Source organism: Capra hircus, chromosome 29 (genome assembly GCF_001704415.2).
Source record: "Capra hircus breed San Clemente chromosome 29, ASM170441v1, whole genome shotgun sequence".
Taxonomy (NCBI): Eukaryota; Metazoa; Chordata; class Mammalia; order Artiodactyla; family Bovidae; genus Capra; species Capra hircus.
Window position 1 is genome coordinate 12,262,683 of NC_030836.1, and position 24,504 is coordinate 12,287,186.

The window sequence follows — 24,504 nt, forward strand, 5'->3', positions numbered from 1 at the left end:
AAATAATCAAATTATCTTATTTCAGTTAATTTTTGTTTGGCCACACTGTGTGGCTTATGGGATTTTAGTTCCCTGATCCGGGATGGAATTCAGGGCCCCAGTAGTGAGAGTGCTGAGTCCTAACCCCTGGACCACCAGGGAATTTGCGGCAAACATATTTTAAGTGATATTTTTCAGGCCTTCTATCTAGCCTTGCTAAGTGCTAAGTTGCTTCAGTCATGTACTGCTCTTTGTGACCCTGTGGACTGTAGCCCACCAAGATCCTCTGTCCATGGGATTTTCCAGGCATGAATACTGGAGTGGGTTGCCATTTCCTTATCCAAGGTATCTTCCCGAACCAAGGATTAAACCTGTGTCGATTATGTCTCCTGCTTTGGCAGACAGATTCTTTACCACTAGCGCCATCGATCTATGGCAAACAAATTTTAAGTGATATTTTCCAGGCCTTCTATCTAGCATACTGGTAGCATTATAAATTGATACTTCCTTTCTATAGGGTACTTTGACATGTAGCAAAAGACTTAAAAATGTTTATTACTTTCAAGCCAGTGATTCCTCTAATAATTTATCTCAAGAAAGCAAGGGTAGATAGATAGATAGATTTAGCCCCAAGGATATTTATTATAGCCTTACTTGTAATAATAAAAGATTGAGATGATACACATTACCAATTTGTCCTCAAATCCCCATGCTGATTGCTGTGGTGCTCAGAACTGGACACAGTACTCCAACGGTGCTCTGACCTCACAGAGGACAGTGGGCCCAGGATTGCCCTTAATCTGGACATGGAATTTCTATCAGCAGAGGCCAAGTTTCTGATCATGATGTTCTCTCTGTGTAAGTGGGGCTGCCAAAACCCGAGTATTGTCAGCTGGTGCCGGTCTCCAGCCATGCTTGTGTCTTTTAAGGAGTGACAGTAGCTGTTTGCATAGATGACTATTCATGGAGACGCCTTTTCTTTGCCTGACAGAGGCCCAGTGTTCTTGCTCTGAGAGGGGATCTGATGCCAGCGTGTGAGTCACACTCACTTGTTACTGTTCTCTTCAAGAGTTTTAGGCCACTTGTTGCTGCACATCAGCACCCCCTTCTCCCTCGGCCCAGCTTGCATTGTCACCCTGCCTCATCTGCCATGCCGTGCTTGAACATAATGCTCTTCTCTGCATTCCATGGGTCTGCTCTGTAGTCTTGTGCTGCATTTTGAAAGAGCTAAGTCCACTGGGGGAATCCACATGCACGAAAGGATGATGATCCTTGCTATCTATACATGATCTATTGTGTGGCAGTAGATAGTTTAATAATTCTATGATTAGTTCTCAATTTTCATATATTCTTGAGAGTTTGATTGGTTTGTGTCTCAGGAACATTGTCTGAGAAAAGCGCTATACAATTAGGTATTTTTGACTTACCATGAATGATGGAGAGTTGTCAGAATAGTAAACCACTCTTTTGCTTGTTTTCTTCAGCTTTCATTTCCTTATTGCTTTAAGCTTGATAAGTTTGTGAATCTTAATTTCTGACTTTCTCACTCTCAGCATTTCCAAAAACTTATTGAGAATAATCACATTCTATCTCGCTTTTGGAAAGTTACGTTGCAGTTGAGCATGTTAAAGGCTCTGAGAAATCCTGTAGTTAAGAATACTGTTCACATTTGCTGCTACAACATTTCCTAAAATTATTTGACTGTAAATCTCTTTTCACAAAGTATCATTTAACATTCCGTAGACATATTGTTGTGCCAAATAAATTTGGGGAGAGGTATTAAAATTTCCCTGTAATTTATTTTTTCTGTCTTTTCAAGCTTCCCTTTTTCTCAGGAAGGCGTTGCTGGAAGCTGGTCCTAGGCAGAACTGTGATGAGAGACCAGCTTTGCTTGTGACTGCTCATCTCCTTTTGCAGCTTTCCTGTCTGTGGGAACATGTCCCTAGACGAGACCTTGTTGCTCCTGCTGCCCAGAATTTCTCTCTGAAGTGGGATAACTGGGTTCTTCCTTGCCTGGCTCCATCTTCTCTGGACCAGTCTCTTTTTTTGGTCAGAACTTGCCTTTTTGTATGTATCTTTTCTGTATGAAATGAGAGGGGATCAGATCACTGAATACATGTCAAGATGTTAATAGAGGATGCAAGCTTAATGTATTTTCTTACCATTGGGGTATTTGCAGTTTTACAAGGGGATGCCTCCTAAGCTGCATAATAGATAAGATATATGTTTTACAACCAGAGAGACCTGGAGTTGAAAGAATCTAAGTTCTACCATTTACTAACTAGATGACCTTGAATAAAGTGATTTAACCTAAGAATCAGTTTATTCATGTGAACTAGTAGACAAATGTATATCTAGTGAGATTGTTGGAGGATTAAATGATATAATATTTGTAAACCCAGAAATCAATAATTAGTATTGCTGTTGTTGCTATTGTCTCTATTTCAGCTGATTCTGTTGCCTATGATTTTTCCCCAACATTTTATTGTGAAAATGTAAGTAACATTTTGTCCATTTTGTAATGGACATGAACTTGAGCAAACTTTAGGAGATGGTGAGGGACAAGGAGACCTGGCGTGCTGCAGACCACGGGGTCATGAAGAGTTGGGCACGACTGGGCTACTGTACAACAACAACAACAACAATATTATTTTTGCTATATTGTATTTGCTTATATATATTCACTTATCCACCCCTCTATCTATCCTTCCTTTTATCTTATTTTTTAAATTCATTCAAAGTATGTTGCGGATATCAGTACACTTCTTCTTAAATACTGTGATGTGATTTTATTTTGTTTAATTTAATTTATTAAAACTAAACAAACAAAAAACCAGCTTATTTATTTCTCTCCACTGCTGCCCTCCTCCTGTCTCCGGCAGCCATTAATCTGTTCTCTTTATTTATTAGTATAGATTTTTAAATAAAAAGAATATTTTTTAGATTCCACATATGAGAGAGCTTATAACATTTGTCTTTGTTTGACTGATTTCACTTAGCGTAATGCCCTTAAAGTTTATGCATGTTGTCACAAATGACAAGATTTCGTTTTTTTAATGACATAATAATATTCCATTTTGTATATGTACCATATCTCCTTTATTTATTCATGCACTGAGGAACTCTTAGATTGTTTCCATATCTTGGAAAATCATTGCCAAGACCTATGTCATTGTAAATAATGCTACAGTGAACATGGAGATGCATGTATCTTTTTAGATTAGTGTTTTTCTTTTCTTTGGGCAAATGCCCAGAAGTGGGATTGCTGGATTATATGGCAGTTGTAAATTTTTGAGGAACCTCCATACTGTTTTCCATAGTGATGTATCAGTTTACATTCCTACCAGCAGTGCCCAAGAATTCCCTCTTCTCCGCATCCTTGCCAACACTTGTTACTATTTTTCCTTTTGATAATAGCCATTCTTATAGATGTGAGGTGATATCTCATTGTACTCTTGATTTGCAGTTTCCTTTTAATTAATGATGTGGAGCATCTTTTTATATACTTGTTGCCCATCTGTATGTCTTCTTTGGAAAAGTGTCTGTTCAGATCTTCTGCCCATTTTTTAATCGGATTTTTTTTGTTTTTTGGCCGTTGAGTTGAGTTCTTACATATTTTGGATGTTAGCCCCTTATCAGATATATGATTTGCAGATATTTTCTCCCATTCAGTAGGTTGACTTTTCATTTGTTGATTGTTCCCTTTGCTATGCAGGAGCCTTTCAGTTTGATGTAATCCCAGTTGTTTAGTTTTGCTTTTGCTGCTATTGCTTTTGTGTCAGATTTAAAAAATCATTGCTAAGATCTATGTCAAGAAGCTTACTACCTGTGGTTTTTTTTCTGTTTATTTTATGGTTTCAGGTCTTACATTCAAGTCATTCAGCTTGAGTTAATTTTTGTGTTTGGTGTAAAATAGACATCCAGTTTCATTGTTTTGCATGTGGCTGTGCAGTGTTCCCAATACCATTTATTAAGAGACTATTTTTCCCCCAGTGTATATTCTTGACTTTGTCATAAGTTAATTGATCATATATGCATTGGTTTATTTCTGGTTTCTCTATTCTGTGTCTTTGTTTTAATGCAATACCATATTGTGTTAATTAAAATAGCTTTGTAATATAGTTTGAAATCAGAGAGTGTGATGCCTCTGGCATTTCTCTTTCTCAAGATTGCTTTATCCACTAGGGGTCTTTTATGGTTCCACACAAATTTTTAAATTTTATTTCTGTGAAAAAGAAATTGGAATTTTGGTAGGGATAGCATTGAATCTGTATATTGCTTTATGTATGGATATTTTAACAATATTAATTCTTCCAGTCCATGAGCATGAAATATATTTTCATTTATCTTCATTTTTTAAATTAATGTCTTGTATATAAAAAATAAATTTGGTTGCACTCTGTGGCATGTGAGACCTTAGTTCTCTGACCAGGGATCAAACCTTTGTCCCCACATTGGAAGGTGGAGTCTTAATCACTGGACTACCAGGGAAGTCCCTTGTATTTTTTTAATGTACAGGTCTTCCATATCTAAAATACTTCCTCTCAGGTATTTTATTCTTATTAATGTAGTTGTAAATGGGACTGTTTTATTAATTTCTCTTTCTAATAGTTCATTATTAGCATATATAAGTGCAACAGATTTTTGTATGTTGATTTTGTATCTTGAAACTTGATTTTGTATCTTGAAAATTCATAGTTTTCTTAATGGATTCATTAATGTTTCTAACAGCTTTTCTTTTTTTGCTACACCGCAGAGCTTGTAGGATCTTAGTTCCTTGACCAGAGATTGAACTAGTGCCGAACCTCCAGGGAATTTCCTCTAACAGTTTTTGATGGAGACTTTTTGATTTTCTATATATAATTTCATGTCACCTGCAAATAGAGACAGTTTTACTTATTCCTTTCAGATTTAGATGCCTTTTATTTATTTTTCTTAACTTACATTCTCTGGCTAGGACTTCCAGTACTATGTTGAATAAAAGTGATGAGTGTGGACATCTTTGTCTTGTTCCTGATCTTAGAGGAAAAGCTTTCAGCCTTTCACTGTTGTGTATGGTGTTTGCTCTGGGCTTGCCATGTATAACCTTTATATGTTGAAGTATGTTTCCTCTATGCTCACCTTGTGGAGAGTTTTTATTATAAATGGCTGTTGATTTTTGTCAGATACTTCTTTGGCATCTATTAAGATGATCATATGATTTTTATCCTTTATTTTGTTAATATGGTGGTTCACATTGACTTATTTGTGGATGTTGAACCATCCTTGAATCCCTGGATACATCCTACTTAATCATGGTGTATGATCCTTTTAATGTATCATTGAATTTGGTTTGCAAATATTTTGTTGAGGATTTTTGCATCTGTGGTCATCAGAGATATTGGCCTGTAATTTTCTTTTCTTGTGGCAGGCTTACTAGTTTTGGTATCAGGGTAATGCTGGCCTTGTAAAATGAACTTGGAAGTGTGCTCTTCTATTTTTGGGGGAAGAATTTAGGAAAGATTGATATTAATTCTTCCTTGAATGTTTGGTAGAATACACCAGGGAAACCATCTGGTCCTAGACTTTTGTTTTTTTGGAAGGTTTTTGGTTACCGATTCAGTCTCTTTAGTAGTATTCAGCCTGTTCAGATTTTCTGTTTCGTCATGATTCAGTCTTGATAGGTTGCATGTTTCTAGGAATTTATCCATTTCTCCTAGGTTGTTGAATTTGATGACATAATTATCATCAAGTTATATCAATAACATCAATAACAAACTATAATAGTTGTTTGCTATGTTCCTTTGTATTCTTGTGGTATCAATTGTAGTATCTTCTCTTTTATTTCTTATTTTATTTATTTGAGTTCTCTCTTTTTTTCTTGGTCATTGGTCATGCTGGCTAAAGACTTGTTAATTTTCTTTGTCTTTTCAAGGGTTCAGGTTGTTTTTTGTTTTTGTTTTTTTTTTCCTATTGCCATGTTCCAGACTGCAAGTGTTTCCTGGAAGAGAGTTTTACATATGTCTGGTGTCCTGATTTTTATATATGATGCTCCAGTTTTTATGGCCGCCACCCTTGGGACACCCCTTGATCACCTGGCCCCAGTGGCTGGGATGGACTAGGGCTTGCATTCTTGGGTCCCGTGAGACTGTGTAATTGGAGGTATGATTTTTGACAGGTTGCCACCCTCAGGGCACTGCACAGATAGCAGGTTGGGGCACATTGCCCAGTATTTTTGTGAAGGAGACGTCTTTGCGAGTTTGGGGCTTCTGCCTGCATGGCAGGCTTCAGATTTGACACATATTTAGTGGCCTTCAAGGCTGCTCTTAAAGAATGTAGGTTGTGGATGCCATCTGGTGCTTTCATTCTGCCTTGCTGTTATCACCTATTAAAGGGCTTTTACACTTACCTGGAGCCCATTTTTTGTGACTGCCCAGTGGACACTTCCAGCTCGTCCAACTCTGGTGGCCAACAGGACTCATGCTTGCAGTCCCACAGGACTGTATATATTTGCATATTTTTAAAAACTGATGCTTGAGAGTCTGGCTTCTAGTCAGCCTGAATCAAAGAGCTAAGGTTCTCCCTTTTGGGATGTTGACAGGTTGTGGCATGTCTTCAACTACTTGGAGTTATTAAGACTATAGTAGGCTGCTTGGATAAGCACAACCTGATTTGAAAGACAACCAAGAGTTAAGGCAGAGTTGAACAACAAGATTTGTCTCCTATATGAGGCCACTCCTTCAAGACTGGGAGAGGTGGTTGTTTCATCTACTATATAGAAACTGAAACAGAGAATCAAACAGAATGAAGAAACAAGAAGAATATGTTCCAAGAAAGAAGAATATAAAACTCAGAAAAATCTTAATGAGAGAAATATTAATTTATCTGATAAAGAGTTAAAAGTAATGATTATGAAGATGCTCACTGAACTGGGGAGAAGAATGAATGAACACAGAACTTCAAAAAAGACATGGAAAATATTAAAAATGTACCAAATAAGATGTTACAAAGCACAGGAATATAATAACTGATAAAATTACACTGGAGAAGATCAACAGCAGATTAGATGAAACAGAAGACGAGATCAGTCAACTCAAAGAGAGGGCAGTAGAACTCACTGAATCAGAGCAACAGAAGGAAAACAGAATGAAGAAAAGTGAAAATAGCTTAAGGGACTTATAGACTAACGTTTACATCAAATGGTCTAACATTCACATCATAGGGTCCCCAGAAGAAAAAGAGAAACAGAGGCAGAAATCTTATTTGAAGACAAAACTGCTGAAAGCTTCCCTATCTTCCAGACCTAGGAATCTCAGAGAGTTCCAAATAAGAGGTATCCAAACAGACTAATACCAAGAAAAATTACAATTAAAATGTCAAAAGTCTTTACTTCTCTGGTGGTTCAGTGGATAAGAATCTGGCTGCCAATGCAGGGGACGTGGGTTTGATTCTTAGTCCAGGAAGATTCCACATGCCATGGGGTACCTAACCACATGTGCCGCAACTTCTGAAGGCTATGCACCTAGAGCCTCTGCTCTGCAACAAGAGAAGCCACCACAGTGAGAAGCCTGTGCACCGCGATTAAAGGTAGCCCCTCATTACTGCAACTAGAGAAAGCCATACACAGCAACAAAGACCTTGTACAACCCAAAAAAAAAAAAAAGGTTAAAAACAAGAAGGAACTTTATACATATTTTTACACAGATTATAGTATTATTTTTAATTGGAGTATTAAAAAAAACTGGCAATAGAGTATAAAAACAGTTTGCACTGCTTTGTCAGTTTTTGCTGTACAGCAAAATGAATCAGCCATAGGTATACATCTGTCCCTTCCTTTTTGGATTTCCTTCTCATTTAGGTCACAGAGTGCCAAGTAGAGTGTCCCGTGCTATACAGTAGGTTCTCATTAGTTATCTATTTTATACATAGTAGTATATATATGTCAGTCCCAGTCTCCTGATTCATCTCACCACCACCCCTTTCTCTCCCTTGGTGTCCATACATTTGTTCTCTACATCTGTGTCTCTATTTCTGCTTTGCAAGTAAGATCATCTATACAGTTTTTCTAGATTCCACATATATGTGTTGCTGCTGCTGCTGCTAATTCGCTTCAGTCGTGTCCGACTCTGTGCGACCCCATAGATGGCAGCACACCGGGGTCCCCCATCCCTGGGATTCTCTAGGCAAGAATACTGGAGTGGGTTGCCATTTCCTTTTCCAATGCATGAAAGTGAAAAATCAAAGTGAAGTCACTCAGTCGTGTCTGACTCTTAACGACCCCATGGACTGCGCCTACCAGGCTCCTCCGTCCATGGAATTTTCCAGGCAAGAGTACTGGAGTGGGGTGCCATTGCCTTCTCCATATATGTGTTAATATATGGTATTTATTTTTCTCTTAAGTTACTTCACTCTGTATGACAGTCTCTCAGTCTATCCATGTCTCTGCAAATGGCTCAATTTCAATTTCTTTTTTAAAGCTGAGTAATATTCCATTGTATATATGTACCACAGCTTATTTATCCATTCCTCTGCTGATGGACAGTTAGGTTGTTTCCATGACCTAGCTATTGTAAATAGTGCTGCAGTGAACACTGGAGTGCATGTATCTTTTAAAATTATGATCTTCTATAGTGTATACCCATCAGTGAAATTGCCAGGTCATGTGGAGGTTCTATTAAGGAGAAAATATTAAAAACAACAAGAGAAAGTAATTTCTTACATGCAAAGAAACTCCCATAAGACTATGAGCAGATTTTTTAGCAGAAAGTTTTCAGGCCGAAAGGGAATGGCACAATATATTCAAAGTGTTAAAAGGAAAAGAACCTTTAAACCAGGAACACTCTATAGAACAGATAGAGTTTACCAGATAAGCAAAAACTAAAGGCGTTCATTACCACTAAACCAGCCTTAGACAATGACGACCCTGTATGCAAGACAGGGAAAGAGACGCAGATGTGTATAATGGACTTTTGGACTCAGAGGGAGAGGGAGAGGGTGGGATGATTTGGGAGAATGACATTCTAACATGTATACTATCATGTAAGAATTGAATCGCCAATCTATGTCTGATGCAGGATACAGCATGCTTGGAGCTGGTGCATGGGGATGACCCAGAGAGATGTTATGGGGAGGGAGGTGGGAGGGGGGTTCATGTTTGGGAACGCATGTAAGAATTAAAGATTTTAAAATTAAAAAAAAAAAAAACCAGCCTTAGAATAAATGTTAAAAGGGACTCCTTTAGGCTGAAATGAAATGGCACTAATTAGTAATGAGAACTCATATGAAAAGTAAACCTCACTGGAAAGAAAAATACATACAGGAAGTCCCCTACATTCAAACAAGTTCCATTCTAAGAGCACAATTATAAGTTCAATTTGTTTGCAAATCCAACAAAGTTAGCCTAGGTAAACAACAAGCACAATTAGCTCCATAGTACTGTACTGTAGTAGGTTTATAATACATTTACATCTTTGAGTTCACAATCTGAAGATTCATATGTAGGGGACTTACTGTGTAGTAAAGGTAGGGGATTAATTATGCACAAAGCTAGTATGAAGGCTGAAAAAGACAAAGGTAATAAAAATAACTAATTACAATAATTTGTTAGGTATGCACAAGATAAAGATGTAGAATGTGACTTCAAAATCATAAAATGAGGGGGGTAATAATGTTGCCCTTTTCAGTGAGATCAAGCTTGAGTGTTATCAACTTTGACTGTTGTAGATATAAATTGTTATATATAAGCCTCATGGTAACCACAAAACAAAAACTTACAGTAAATATATGAAAGATAAAGAGAGGAATATAAGCCTACCACTAAAGAAAATCTTCAAGCCACAAAGAAAGAGAGCAAGAGAAAAAAGAAAGGAGCTAGAGAAACTACGTAAACAGCCAGAAAACAATGAACAAAGTGTCAATAAGCACATAACATATCAATAATTACTTTAATGTAAATGGACTAAATTCTTTAATCAAATACATAGAGTTGCTGATTGAATTAAAAAATAAGACCCATCAATATTATTGCTTAGAAGAGAGTCATTTTAAATGTAAGGACAGACACAGACTGAAAGTAAAGGGTTGGAAAAAGATACTCCATGCAAATGGAAACCAAAATAAAGCTGGAGTAGCTATTCTTATATTGAACAAAACAGACTTTAAAATAAAGACTTTACTAACACACAAAGAAGTGTGTTGCATAATAATAAAGGAGTCAGTTCAACAAGAAGATAAAACATTTGTAGATATTTATGTGCCCAATATAGGAGCGCCTATATAAGTAAAGCAGATATTAACAGACCTAAAGGTGGAAATAGACAACAGTATATGACAGAAGGGGACTTTAATATTCCACTTATATTGATAGTTCATCCAAGCATAAAATCAATAAGGAAATATTGGCCTTAACACATTAGACTAGATGAACTTAATAGATATTTATAGAACATTCTTTCTGAAACAGCAGAATATACATTCTACTCAAATGCACATAGAACATTTTCTAAGATAGATCAAATGTTTGGCCACAAAACAAATCTTAATAAATTTAAGAAGATTGAAATTATATGAAGCATCATTTCCAACCACAGTGGTATGAAACTAGAAATAAATTACACAAAGAAAATGGAAAAATTCACAAATATGTGGAGATTAAACAACATGCTATTGAACACTCAGCGGGTCAAAGAAGAAATTAAAATAAATAAAAAAAAAACAGATAAATGGAAATGTAACATACCAAAATTTATGGGATGTAGTGAAAACACTTCTGGGAGGGAAGTTCATAGTGATAAATGCCTATCTCAAGAGATAAGAAAAGTCTCAAACAACCTAAATTTATACCTCAAGGAACTAGAAAAATAACAAGTGAAGCTCAAAGTCAGTAGAAGGAAAGAAAGAGCAGAAATAAATGAAATATAGACTATATACTTCAGCTTTAACAACATTATCTAGAGTTCAATATTTGTTTATCATTTTTTGAAGTGAAATTTATGTACAAATCATAAATGTGCTACTTGTTGTATACTAGGCCCCTACAGATAAGAAATATTTTCATATCCTTGAAAGTTCCCTGTGTCCCTGACTGGTCAGTCCTGTCTTCACTCCCAACCCCAGGTATTACCTGTGATTTTTAGCACTGACTATAGTCAAGTGTTAGGAGTATTTGGACCTGGGGAGCTGCCTGAGATGCTTCTTATAATGCTACAGATATAGGAGCTTGGTGGAGTTTTTCCAAAAGAAATTTAATAAATTTTTCATTTTCATAAAAAGATAGTCATTTAATCAGCAAGCACTTAGTTGCCAGATGCCTTGCTAAGTGCTGAGGGAGACATTCTGGAATCAAATGGTGTCAGCATTACAGGGGCTCTGATAGAAATAGGCACAGGATGCAGTGGAGGCACAAAAAAGAAAGTGATTTAGTTCTTCCTGCCTTGAAGGCATAGGCAAGTGGCCTCAAGGAGTAGGTCATGCTTGAGCTGCATTGAGGAAGATGAGTTGGTGTTTGCCAGGCACTACTGCATTGGGAGAGTGGGAACAGGGCATTTCAGTGTGGGCGATGGCAATGAGGAGGGCAAGAAGCTGGTGTGGTAGAAATGGTTTTGCTAGACTAGAGCAAAAGCTATGGAAGATGAAACTAGAGTGGTGGGTGGGGAGGACTTTGCATACCTTGCAGATAATTTTGGTTTATTTCTATAATTTGGGGGCTAATTTTTTTTTTTTTTTGACTGTGCCTAGTTTTAGTTATAGCACATGGGATCTTCAGTCTTTGTTGTGGCATGTGGGTTCTTTTAATTGGGTTATGTGGAAGCTTGTGGGATTTAGTTTCCTGAACAGGGATTGAACCTGGGCTCCCTGCATTGGGAGCGTGGAGTCTTAGCCACTAGACCACCAGGGAAGTCCCATGGGGACTAATCTTAAAGGTTTATTCATTTATGAAAGTGGTTATACTCAATAAATAGAAATTGTCAAGCAGTGAAGTTAGATTGTAAAGATTGTTTATGATCAAATCAGAATCATGTTTCTTCTTTGTTTTAATAAACTGTGATTTTATATTTATATTTGATTCTTCTCCCTTTTATCTCTCTAAAATGACAGGTAGTATGCCAGTATTTCAAATATTCCAATGTACCTGATACCCTGATGCTGCGGAATATTTTCCAAGCTCTGAATGTGTATTACAATTATTCGGGCCAGGCTAAATGTCTGAATGTCTCAGAGACAGCAACTAGCAGTCTGGGAGTCCAGGGTTGGAGCTATCAGGTAAGTGTGTATAATTTCCCCAATTGGAGCTTACTTTTCACTGTTTTGGTCATACTATAACAGAATCCTCAAGATCTTGTCACCTAACCTGGATCCAAATCTGGGTTCTGTTACCTTACACTTCAAGACTGCGGATGAGTTCCCTCATTGATTCATTAAATACCAATTCAATTTTTAAAAAATTTTATTGAAGTATAGTTGATTTACAATGTTGTGTTAATTTCTAATAAACAGCAAAGTGACTCAGTTATTATATGCATATTCTTTTCCATTATGGGTTATTGCTGGATATTGAATATAGTTTCCTCTTCTGTATAGTAGGACCTTGTTGTTTATCTATCCTATATATACTACTTCAGTTTGGTATTTAATCATCACCAAATATATTCTGAGTACTTACTGCATGTCAGGCACTATTCCAGGCTCCAACTATACAAATTGGATATAAATTTATTTAATTATAAATAAAATATGATCTAATCATCAAATGTAGCTTGGTGGAAAATATAGGTAGCTAAACTAATATTACAATAGATCTTAGTAAGTCCTATAAGGGTAGCATTTTATGGACACAGAAAAGAAGAGGGAGTCTAACTTGATTCTATCTGAGCCTCCATTTTTTTCATCTGTACAATGAGAATAGTAATAATAATAGCAATATGTTCCTCCAGAGTTGTTTTGAGAATTCAATATGATAATAGATATGAAATGAAATAGTTTGTGAAGAAGGAATATATAGCCCCAACTTCTGTGACTTCTCAGCTGAGCCTTAGGAATAAAGAGAGGTGGTATGGAGTAGAGAACAGGGGCTCTGAAGCCAGACTGCTGAGTTCAAACCCTCACTTTTTTGCTTCTGAGCTGTATGACCTTGGGGAATTTATTTCACTCTTTGTGCTTCATTTTCTCACTAGAATCTTTCCTGATTTGCTTTTACAGGCCTGTACAGAAATGGTTATGCCCACCTGTTCTGATGGTGTTGATGACATGTTCGAACCTCACTCGTGGAACATGAAGGAATATTCTGATGACTGTTTTAAACAGTGGGGTGTGAGACCGAGGCCCTCTTGGATCCCTACTATGTATGGAGGCAAGAACATCAGTTCACACACAAACATCATTTTCAGGTAAATTTTTGTTGATTCAAAGAAAATTCTGGTTGATGGAGACATTTGTAGAATGGATGAGAAAAGAAAACCAGGAAAATGTTGCACAGTTAAAACAATGTGGAATATAGCAGTGGTATCTATCATATTTTTCTACTCCTTGAAAGATAAAGGATTCTGAGAGGTGATATGATTTTTTGTTGTATTGCACTATGTTTAAAGGCTTAAAAACAACAGCAGCAAAGTTAAAATATTTTTAAAAGTGTGCTCAAAAGAAAAGGAAGCATCATCTGTTGTTCTCAGTTTATCTCATGATTGTTTTTATTGTTATCAATGATAATAAAAAATCTTCAGTATATACCTAACAAACACTTTTGAGGTGCCCACTCTGTTCTGTCCTAGGCACTATATGAGGCACTTTAAATAAATCACTTAATTCCCACAAAAACTTTGAAAGAAGGTTTTACAGTCCCTATTTTACTGAGGAGGAAAGTGAAAGTCAGTGTGTACAGTCACTTGCCAAAACTTATCCAGTTTTGTTTTAGTTACCAAGTGATAAAGCCAGTTTTCAACCTTGGCCCATCTGACTACAAAAACTGTTTATTCTCTAAAACTGTTTCTGTAGAAGAATTATATTTGGTATTGGTTCATATTGGAGTTAATCAAGTAGACTCTAAATGTGCCTGATTGTGACTTCAAAATTTCCGTGTTTTGGCTTGAACATTAGGGTGTTAGTTATTAAAATAGCAACCATTTAATAAGAAAATTCCCCAAGTTTATGTGGAAATAGTAGAGAGATATCCATACATATCTCTTAACCAATTGTTTAAATTGTAAACGTTATTCTTTTACAAATTCTTCTAAACAGAGTCACATTTGACTTTTGAGACATGACTGAAAGCTCTTAGGAAGGAGCAATGCTATTTTAGCTGAAAGATCACTCTCTGGGTGTAGGCCAGTGACACTGCCCATTTTGCAAAAGAACCTTTTTCTTGTTGGATTCATGCTAGTTTCTCACTCAGTAGGATACCCTGCTGCTGCTGCTGCTGCTGCTGCTAAGTCGCTTCCATCGTGTCCAACTCTGTGCGACCCCATAGACGGCAGCCCACCAGGCTCCCCAGTCCCTGGGATTCTCCAGGCAAGAATACTGGAGTGGGTTGCCATTTCCTTCTCCAATGCATGAAAGTGAAAAGTGAAAGTGAAGTCGCTCAGTCATGTCCAACTCTTTGCGACCCCATGGACTGCAGCCTACCAGGCTACTCCGCCCATGGGATTTTCCAGGCAAGAGTACTGGAGTTGGGTGTAGGATACCCTCCCCTCCCTCAAATGTGAGACACTAAATGCAAAACTTAAAGATTCTTTTTGTTAAATTCCCTAGAATTATTTACCTTGTCCTCAGTAGAATTCTTCAAAACTATACTTTCAGCTCAGCTTTTTGAGGTGATAGTTGAGCAATTAAGTATATTTAGGGTAGGAAACTGTACCAAATTAGGATGTTTGAAATCAGGAAAACATGAAAGGACTGAGAGGACTGAAAAGGCTTAAATGTAAGCCTTGGGTATCAAGCTCATCTTTGTTCCCTCAGAGAAGGAAATACTTTGTCATTTTCTTGTTTTTAGAAACTTACCTCCAGATAGTACTTATGTGGATTTCTCCGGCATGTGGAGGCTATAAGCTCATCCTTATTTGCTTTGACCTCATAAAGCTGAAGTTCAAGTTGACTTGTAAAGTAGAGTCTTTGAATCTCATCTATAAAGGTTTTGATATCTGAGTTTTGGTCAAATACTTTATGCTTTTTTGTTGGATTCAACCATTACATGAGTATTTTAGTTGCCCATTTATCCCTTTATACTTATTTTCCTCCAGGTATCAAAATAAGTTATTGTCATCATCATCATTGGGGAAAGGATAGATTTTGTTGAAAAAAGTTTGGAGTAGAACTGAAAGAGTAGGTAAAAAATATGGCTCAACATTAAAAAAAAAAAACAAAAAAAACTTTTGGCTAGTGTAAGAAAGGACTTCCTAACAGAGCTATGCATAGTTAGAGTGAATTGTCTTAAATTATTTAAGCTTTTGATCCTCAGTTTTCTCTTCAGTAAAATGAGAATAATAATGCCAATCACCCTATAGAGTTGCTGTGATGCTTAAAAGAGTTAACCCAGTGAAATATTTAGCCCACTGTGGGCAGGAATCCCTTAGAAGAAATGGAGTAGCCATCATGGTCAACAAAAGCGTCCGAAACGCAGTACTTGGATGCAGTCTCAAAAATGACAGAATGATTTGTTTGATTCCAAGGCAAATCATTCAGTATCATAGTAATCCAAGTCTATGCCCCAACCAGTAACGCTGAAGAAGCTGAAGTTGAACGGTTCTATGAAGACCTACAAGACCTTTCAGAACTAACACCCAAAAAAGATGTCCTTTTCATTATAGAGGACTGGAATGCAAAAGTTGGAAGTCAAGAAACACCTGGACTAACAGGCAAATTTGGCCTTGGAATACGGAATGAAGCAGGGCAAAGGCTAATACAGTTTTGCCAAGAGAACACACTGGTCATAGCAAACACCATCTTCCAACAATACAAGAGAAGACTCTACACATGGACATCACCAGATGGTCAACATCGAAATCAGATTGATTATATTCTTTACAGTTAAAGATAGAAAAGCTCTATACAGTCAGCAAAAACAAGACCAGGAGCTGACTGTGGCTCACATCATGAACTCCTTATTGCCAAATTCAGACTTAAATTGAAGAAAGTAGGGAACACCACTAGACCATTCAGGTATGACCTAAATCAAATCCCTTATGATTCTACAGTGGAAATGAGAAATAGATTTAAGGGACTAGATCTGATAGATAGAGTGCCTGATGAACTATGGATGGAAGTTCATGACATTGTACAGGAGACAGGGATCAAGACCATCCCCATGGAAAAGAAATGCAAAAAAGCAAAATGTCTGTGTGAGAAGGCCTTACAAATAGCTGTGAAAAGAAGAGAAGCGAAAAGCAAAGGAGAAAAGGAAAAGTATACCCATTTGAATGCAGAGTTCCAATGAAAGCAAGGAGAGATAAGGAAGCCTTCCTCAGTGATCAATGCAAAGAAATAGAGGAAAAACAATAGAATGGGAGAGACCAGAGATCTCTTCAAGAAAATTAGAGATACCAAGGGAACATTTCATGCAAAGATGGGCTCGATAAGGGACAGAAATGGTATGGACCTAACAGAAGCAGAAGATATTAAGAAGAGGTGGCAAGAATACACAGAAGAACTGTACAAAAAAGATCTTCACCACCCAGATAATCACGATGGTGTGATCACTCACCTAGAGCCAGACATCCTGGAATGTGAAGTCAAGTGGGTCTTAGAAAGCATCGCTATAAACAAATCTAGTGGAGGTGATGGAATTCCAGTTGAGCTATTTCAAATCCTGAAAGATGATGCTGTGAAAGTGCTGCACTCAATATGCCAGCAAATTTGGAAAACTCAGCAGTGGCCACAGGACTGGAAAAGGTCACTTTTCATTCCAATCCCAAAGAAAGGCAATGCCAAAGAATGCTCAAACTACCGCACAATTGCATTCATCTCACACGCTAGTAAAGTAAGTCTCAAAATTCTCCAAGGCAGGCTTCAGCAATATATGAACCGTGAACTTCCAGATGTTCAAGCTGGTTTTAGAAAAGGCAGAGGAACCAGAGATCTAATTGCCAACATCCACCGGATCATGGAAAAAGAAAGAGAGTTCCAGAAAAACATCTATTTCTGCTTTATTGACTATGCCAAAGCCTTTGATTGTGTGGATCCCAATAAACTGGAAAATTCTGAAAGAGATGGGCATACCAGACCATCTGTCCTGCCTCTTGAGAAACCTGTATGCAGGTCAGGAAGCAACAGTTAGAACTGGACATGGAACAACAGATTGGTTCCAAATAGGAAAAGGAGTACGTCAAGGCTGTATATTGTCACTCTGCTTATTTAACTTCTATGCAGAGTACATCATGAGAAACACTGGGCTGGAAGAAGCACAAGCTGGAATCAAGATTTCTGGGAGAAATATCAAGAACCTCAGATATGCAGATGACACCACCCTTATGGCAGAAAGTGAAGAAGAACTAAAAAGCCTCTCGCTGAAGGTGAAAGAGGAGAGTGAAAAAGTTGACTTAAAGCACAACATTCAGAAAACGAAGATCATGGCATCCATTCCCATCACTTCATGGGAAATAGATGGGGAAACAGTGGAAACAGTATCAGATTTTATTTTTGGGGGCTCCAAAATCACTGCAGATGGTGATTGCAGCCATGAAATTAAAAGATGCTTACTCCTTGGAAAGAAAGTTATGACCAACCTAGATAGCATATTGAAAAGCAGAGACATTACTTTGCCAACAGAGGTCCGTCTAGTCAAGGCTATGGTTTTTCCACTGGTTATGTATGGATGTGAGTGTTGGACTGTGAAGAAAGCTGAGCGCCGAAGAATTGATGCTTTTGAACTGTGGTGTTGCAGAAGACTCTTGAGAGTCCCTTGGACTGCAAGGAGATCCAACCAGTGCATTCTAAAAGGAGATCAGCCCTGGGATTTCTTTGGAAGGACTGACGCTAAAGCTGAAACTCCAATACTTTGGCCACCTCATGCGAAGAGTTGACTCATTGGAAAAGACTGATGCTGAGAGGGATTGGAGGCAGGAGGAGAAGGGGATGACAGAGAATGAGATGGCTGGATGGCATCACTAACTCGATGAACATGAGCTGGGTGAACTCTGGGAGTTGGTGATGAACAGGGAGGCCTGGCGTGCTGCAGTTCATGGGGTCGCAAAGAGTCGGCCACGACTGAGTGACTGAAGTGAACTGAACTGAACTGGCAAATTATATGCCAAAAAAATTCCCATTGAATGAATAAGTGGAAGTATACTCACAGCCCTGTACTTTAACTTCGAGCTAGCAGGGAACTATTTGTCTCTGAATGTCTTTTTCCTTCCACTTTTTTTCCTTTTCTTAAGACCTAGGCATCCTCAAGGAAACCTTCCCTGACATCTCCAAGGAGGTTATGTTTCCCCTACACACTTAGCTTCTCTAAAGCCTGTGACTATCCCTTAGCACTCTGTGTGGAATTTACCTGTTTGTGTTTCTCTCTGCCCCTCACTCATTTCTCAGAGAACAGAGAAATCTCATTTCTCTGTTCAAATGAGATTATGAACTTCTCAGTGACAGAGAATTTTTCTTAATCATCTCTGTGCCTTTAGCACCTGCCACAGTGACTGGCACATAGTAGATGCCCAGTTAGTGTGTGTGTTGATAAGGATGAGAAATGACATAAAGCTCAGGAAAACTTCAGAGGCATGTGAAAGTATAAAGGCAGAACTATTTAAAAATGCTGGTTTATCTTCCTGCGGTGGCAAATATACTTTTAAAAAGAAATTTTTTCCCAGGTACTGCTAGGTGTGAAGAATTCAATGTAAAACTTACCTTATTTAAAAATTCAAAATTCTATTGTTTTTCTAAAGAAAACACATTCCAAAAATAAAAAAGCAGCATTAGGTTCTGTCTACTGAGTGGCTATCAGTTACAAAATATTTATGGTTGACGATAAGAAAATGTCCAAGGAACCATGTGGAAAGCATATTTTATGTTCATACTTCTCTCCTTAAGGCATCTCACACACATCCAACTGTGACTACTTTTTTTGGTTAGAAAGTTCAGTCTGTTTTTAACTGTTGAATTAGATATCTGCAAGTTAAGAGCTTGGGCTTTGAAGTTAGAGAGACCTAGGTGCCATTCTGCTTCTGTTAACCATGTGCCTTCAGGCAAATTGCCAATTTATATTAGTTAGAAATAATAACTATCTGCCAGAGTTACTTCAAGGAGTAGATAATCATAGAAGTGAGCACTATGAGGGTAGAGATTTTTGTCTGTTCACAGTTGAGTTAACTGTACCGAGTCAGTACCTGATACATAGTAGGCAGTCAGTAAACATGTTGAGCAAATAAGAATTTAATAGTAGCTACTAATAGTTCCATTTCAGCAATTTTCTTATTCCACAGTATTTTTGTTGGAAGGATTTATTTTTTCCCCAAAACCCAGTTGTTGAGAAATTATCTTACCAATGGTCATTTTTAGTTATTTGAATGTAAATTCAAAAAGGAGTCCCTGAGAAGCTGGTTAATTTAACATAATTTTTCAGGGAAATTAACTGTTGCCAGCAGTTAAGTGAGGCTCACTGTTGGGAATTTTATGCACGCATCTAGGTTCTCTCATGAAAGCCAGTTTTTTTTCTCCTGTAAATTTCCCATTGACTGATTTAGCTTTCTCATGTCTAGGACCAAGAAATTCAAGTCCATGTGCATTTTAGGTCTCTCAGCAACTCCAAACACTGTTGCTAAGCCACTGGGTGGATTCAGATGACCTTTTAAATCAAATGCAGTTTGCTTATTATGTAGCTGTTGGGATGGCTTTTTTGTTTTGCAAATAATGGAGAGTTTCCTATCTTGGTTGGTCCTGTCAAATTGGAATAATGATAAAGGCCACTTGTTCATTTAAGAAAATCCAACCCCTTGTGTAGTTTACTTTAAAAATTTATCTCAAAAAAAAATTTATCTCATAGTTGAAAACTAACATCCTATTTTGCATGTGAGTTTTTCCTCTTGTTTTTAATAAAACCAAAAAAGGTAAAATTTCAGAGTGATTTCTCCCCCCAAGAATGATGTTAAGTTGCAATTGAATTAATTTCTTAAAAAACCAAAAATATGGTTAAAAGTGTGGTCAGGCTAGAACAGGGATTTTAGACTTGTATTTCAAGCACATATATATTTAATGTACCTAAATGCTTATTTCCTTTTTAACTTGAACATTTACCTAGAAAATTGATTGCATGCATTTTTCTGACCAAATTTCTGTGAGAAATGCTGTGGCATCCCTTTTCATGTTTCATTTACCTCTCAGAAGTATTAACACTTCTCATGCTTATAGAATGTGATAATAATTATAATAATACTGCACATTCGTGTGGTATTTTATAGTTTATACCTTATTTCCAAATGTATTATTCAAGTGGAACCTCACAGTGTCTCTGTGATTGAAGGGCATTATCTTTAAAAGTTATTTTTTTGGTCATACACATGAGAATTAGATTCAGAGGGGTCAGATAACTTACCCAAAGTCATGTGGCTTACTGGGGTATAAACTTAGACCTGCTGACTTAGTTCATTGTTTCTTGCCAGTATTATACCTAGCTGAATGTCACTGTCTGTATATTTACATTAATCACATTACCTATGTGAACTCTACTTTTCCATGTAAAAAGTACTGTAGTGATTTACATGTTCCTGAACTCACAAGCATATATGTATAGACATCTTTTGTGCAGGGCATCTGATATAAGACTATAAATAACTAGATTATTCTTTTTTATTCATTCAATAAATATTTGTATAGCTCCTAGTGTATGCCAGGCACTGAAGATACAGTAATAAAACAGACAAAAAACCATGCCGTTGGGAAGCTTTACTTTGAGAGATGGGTAAAAACAAGATAGCACTTATAAGAATGTTAGAAGGAGATAGATGCTAAGGGGTGGGGGGAAATAAACCAGGGAAGAAGGCTATGAAATGTTAGTGGGGGTTGGGGGGGAGTTTGAATTTTTGATGAGGTGGCTAAGAAAGACCTCTACTACTAGATATCTACTATATATCTACTATGGTGGGCAAAAATCCCTTAGAAGAAATGGAGTATCCCTCATAGTCAACCAAGAAGTCTGAAATTTAGGACTTGGGTACAATCTCAAAAATGACAAATAACCTTGGTTTGTTTCCAAGGCAAACCACTCAGCATCACAGTAATCCAAGTCTGTGCCCCAACCACTAATGCAGAAGAAGCTGAAGTTGAATAGTTCCATGAAGACCCATAAGACCTTCTAGAACTAACACCAAAAAAGATGTCCTTTTCATCACAGGGGATTGGAATGCAAAAGTCGGAAATCAAGAGATACATGGAGTAACAGGCAGGTTTGGCCTTGGAGTACAAAATGAAGCAGGGTAAAGGCTACACAGAGTTTTTTCAAGAGAACACACTGGTCATAGCAAACACCCTCTTCCAACAACACAAGAGACAACTCTACACATGAACATCACCAGACGGTCAATACTGAAATCAGATTGATTCTATTCTTTGAAGCCAAATGTGGAGAAGCTGTTTCAGTTTAGTTCAGTCGCTCAGTTGTGTCCAACTCTTTGTGACCCCATGGACTGCAACATCCCAGGTCTCCCTATCCATTGCCAACTCCCGGAGTTTACTCAAACTCATGTCCATTGAGTTGGTGATGCCATGCAACCACCTCATCCTCTGTTGTCCCCTTCTCCTCCCACCTTCAATCTTTCCCAGCATCAGGGTCTTTTCCAGTGAGTCAGTTCTTTGGATCAGGTGGCCAAAGTTTGGAGTTTTAGCTTCAGCATCAGTCCTTCCAATGAATATTCAGGACTGGCACTTGTCTTACTATATTTTGCCTTACTTGCCTCCTGAGAAATCTGTATGCATGTCAAGAAGTAACAGTTAGAACCAGATATGGAACAACAGACTGGTTCCAAATTGGGAAAGGAGTATGTCAAGGGTGTATATTGTCATCTTGCTTTTTTATTTTTTAACTTATATGCAGAGTACATCAGGCGAAGTGCCAGACTGGATGAAGCACAAGCTAGAATCAAGATTGCTGGGAGAAATATTAATAACCTCAGATACGCAGATGACACCACCCTTATGGCAGAAAGTGAAGAGGAACTAAAGAGTCTCTTGTTGAAAGTGAAAGAAGAGAGTGAAGAAGCTGGCCTAAAACTCAGCATTCAAAAAACTAAGATCATGCCATCTGGTCCCATCACTTCATGGCAAATAGATGGGGAAATAGTGAGAACAGTGACAGAGTTAATTTTGAGGGGCTCCAAAATCACTGCAGATGGTGACTTCAGCTATGAAGTTAAAAGACTCTTGCTCCTTCGAAGAAAAGCTCTGATGAACCTAGAGAGCATATTAAGAAGCAGAGACAATACTTTGCTGACAGAGGTTTGTCTAGTCAAAGCTATGGTTTTTCCAGTAGTCATGTATGGATGTGAGAGTTGGACTATAAAGAAAGCTGAGTCCTGAAGCATTGATGCTTTTGAACTGTGGTGTTGGAGAAGACTTTTGATAGCTCTTGGACAGCAAAGAGGTCCAACCAGTCAATCCTAAAAGAAATGAGTCCTGAATATTCATTGGAAGGACTAATGCTGAAGCTGAAGCTTCAGTACTTTGGCCACCTGATGCGAAGAACTCCTTAGAAAAGACATTGATGCTGGTAAGGATTGAAGGCAGAAGAGAAGAGGATGACAGAGGATGAGATTGTTGGATGGCATCACTGATTTGATGGACAAGAGTTTGAGCAAACTCTGGGAGTTGGTGATGGACAGGAAAGCCTGGCATGCTGCAGTCCATGAGGTTGCAAAGAGTCAGACACAACTGTGTGACCTAATTCACTGAAGAGATAATTAGCATTTTAAAATATAGGTTTTTTTTTTTCCCTTATCACTAATATTTGGGTTCTAGGAAGGAAGGAAACAGGTTTTAATTGAGGAACTCCTTCGTGCCTAACATTTATTCAGTATATATACATGTACTATCTGATTTAACCTTTAAAGCAACCTCCTGAGGTAGGCCTTGTTAACTCTGCTTTACATATAAGGAAACTGAGACAGCTAACATATGTAAGGTCAGACAACTTTTGAGTAATGAAGCCAGGATTAGAATTGAGTCTTCTCAATTAGAAGTTCCAGTATAGTCTAAATTGATTGATGGGGCATCCCTTTCAGGGTTCTCTGGTCCTATTCCTTGTCCCTGGTTACAGAAGTATTGTCAAACTCCAGGATGAAGCACCTTTCTATATGACAGATTAAATCCTCAGATCATATTCCCTAGTTCATAAGCTTATAATTTTAGGTGTTATACATATAATAGGTTTCTCCTATCTTATCTTTCATGTAGATATGAAAAACTAGCAATCTGATTTTTTTTTCTTTCCCTCACTTAGCAATGGTGAACTAGACCCCTGGTCAGGAGGTGGAGTAACCAAGGATATCACAGACACCTTACTTGCGATCGTCATCCCAAATGGAGCCCATCATCTAGATCTCCGAGCCAGCAATGCCTTGGATCCTGTCAGTGTGCAGTTAACTCGCTCCTTGGAAGTTAAATACATGAAGCAGTGGGTCACTGATTTCTATGTCCGTCTGAGAAAATTGAACTGAGTAACTTTTGATCATTTTCAGTTTCTTCTTTTAAGTTCATTCCACCTACATTTCCATTCACTTTGGCTTTCTGTGCATAATTACTTTCCCTTGTTCATTAAATTTCGTGTGGTGAAGACTGAGATAGAGCAAACGTGATGGTGGGGATAGCAGCCATCCCACGACCTGAGTCCTCACCGTCCTTGTGCCACCTCCAGGAAGAATCTCTTCACCACAGCTTTCCCACACCATCCACGGCCTTCATAACTGGAGCAGAGTATTGATTGCCTTTCACAAGAGGGAGAATCCCTTCTTTTATTTCTCTGAAAGCAAGGATTTCTCTTGGTTTTGAAGTTGAAGTCTCTTTGGCCCATTTGTCACTTGTCCCTTTTCTACCCTCCCAAAAGGAAAAGAAGAAGATGGATAAAAATGATGTAATTGCAGCTGGTAGGAAGGATATCCAGTGCCAAATCAGGAAATGGGAGTCGTTTCTTTTGTGCTTGATTCAATGACTTTGAACTGTGCTGTAAATAAAGAATAGGGCTGAACCTTATACCTGTGTGTTGCTTCTGAAACTTGCTCCAGCTGTTAGGAATGCTGTGTGTGCTGGGCTTGGCTGTTTTTAAAGGAAAGTCCTTTAATTTTCTCTCTTCTATTTGGCAGCTTTTCTTATTCTGGGATATTTGCCACTGGTACTGCCAGTAAGAAATCTGGCCTTTTCTGCCCCATTTCTCTTTGTTTCTAAGGTAAGTTTTGTGGTAATTTGGTTACATTTTGCCAGTTTAGGAAAATGACTCTGTTTTCCTTTCCTTTTTACATCTAAGCAAGCTTTTATATTCTCCAGTCACTGATGATACTTCAGTAAGAAGCCTTTAAAAATTGATATATCAGCTATTCGGAAGGTAAAACATAGTAGTGTTCAGTGTTTTGTTTTTTAAAT

The 24,504-nt window shown here is 37.7% G+C and overlaps 1 protein-coding gene across 4 annotated transcripts in view; it reads left to right on the forward strand.

The window, feature by feature from the left end:
* PRCP (prolylcarboxypeptidase) overlaps positions 1-24,117 on the forward strand; it is an 87,839-nt gene extending 63,722 nt beyond the window's left edge. For all 4 annotated transcript variants that reach the window (XM_018043431.1, XM_005699483.3, XM_005699487.3 and 1 more), the window contains 3 exons: positions 12,055-12,219; positions 13,156-13,343; positions 23,369-24,117. In XM_018043431.1, the coding sequence (XP_017898920.1) occupies positions 12,055-12,219; positions 13,156-13,343; positions 23,369-23,585 (570 nt within the window). In that variant the 3' untranslated portion in view covers positions 23,586-24,117. The remainder of the gene's footprint in view (positions 1-12,054; positions 12,220-13,155; positions 13,344-23,368) is intronic.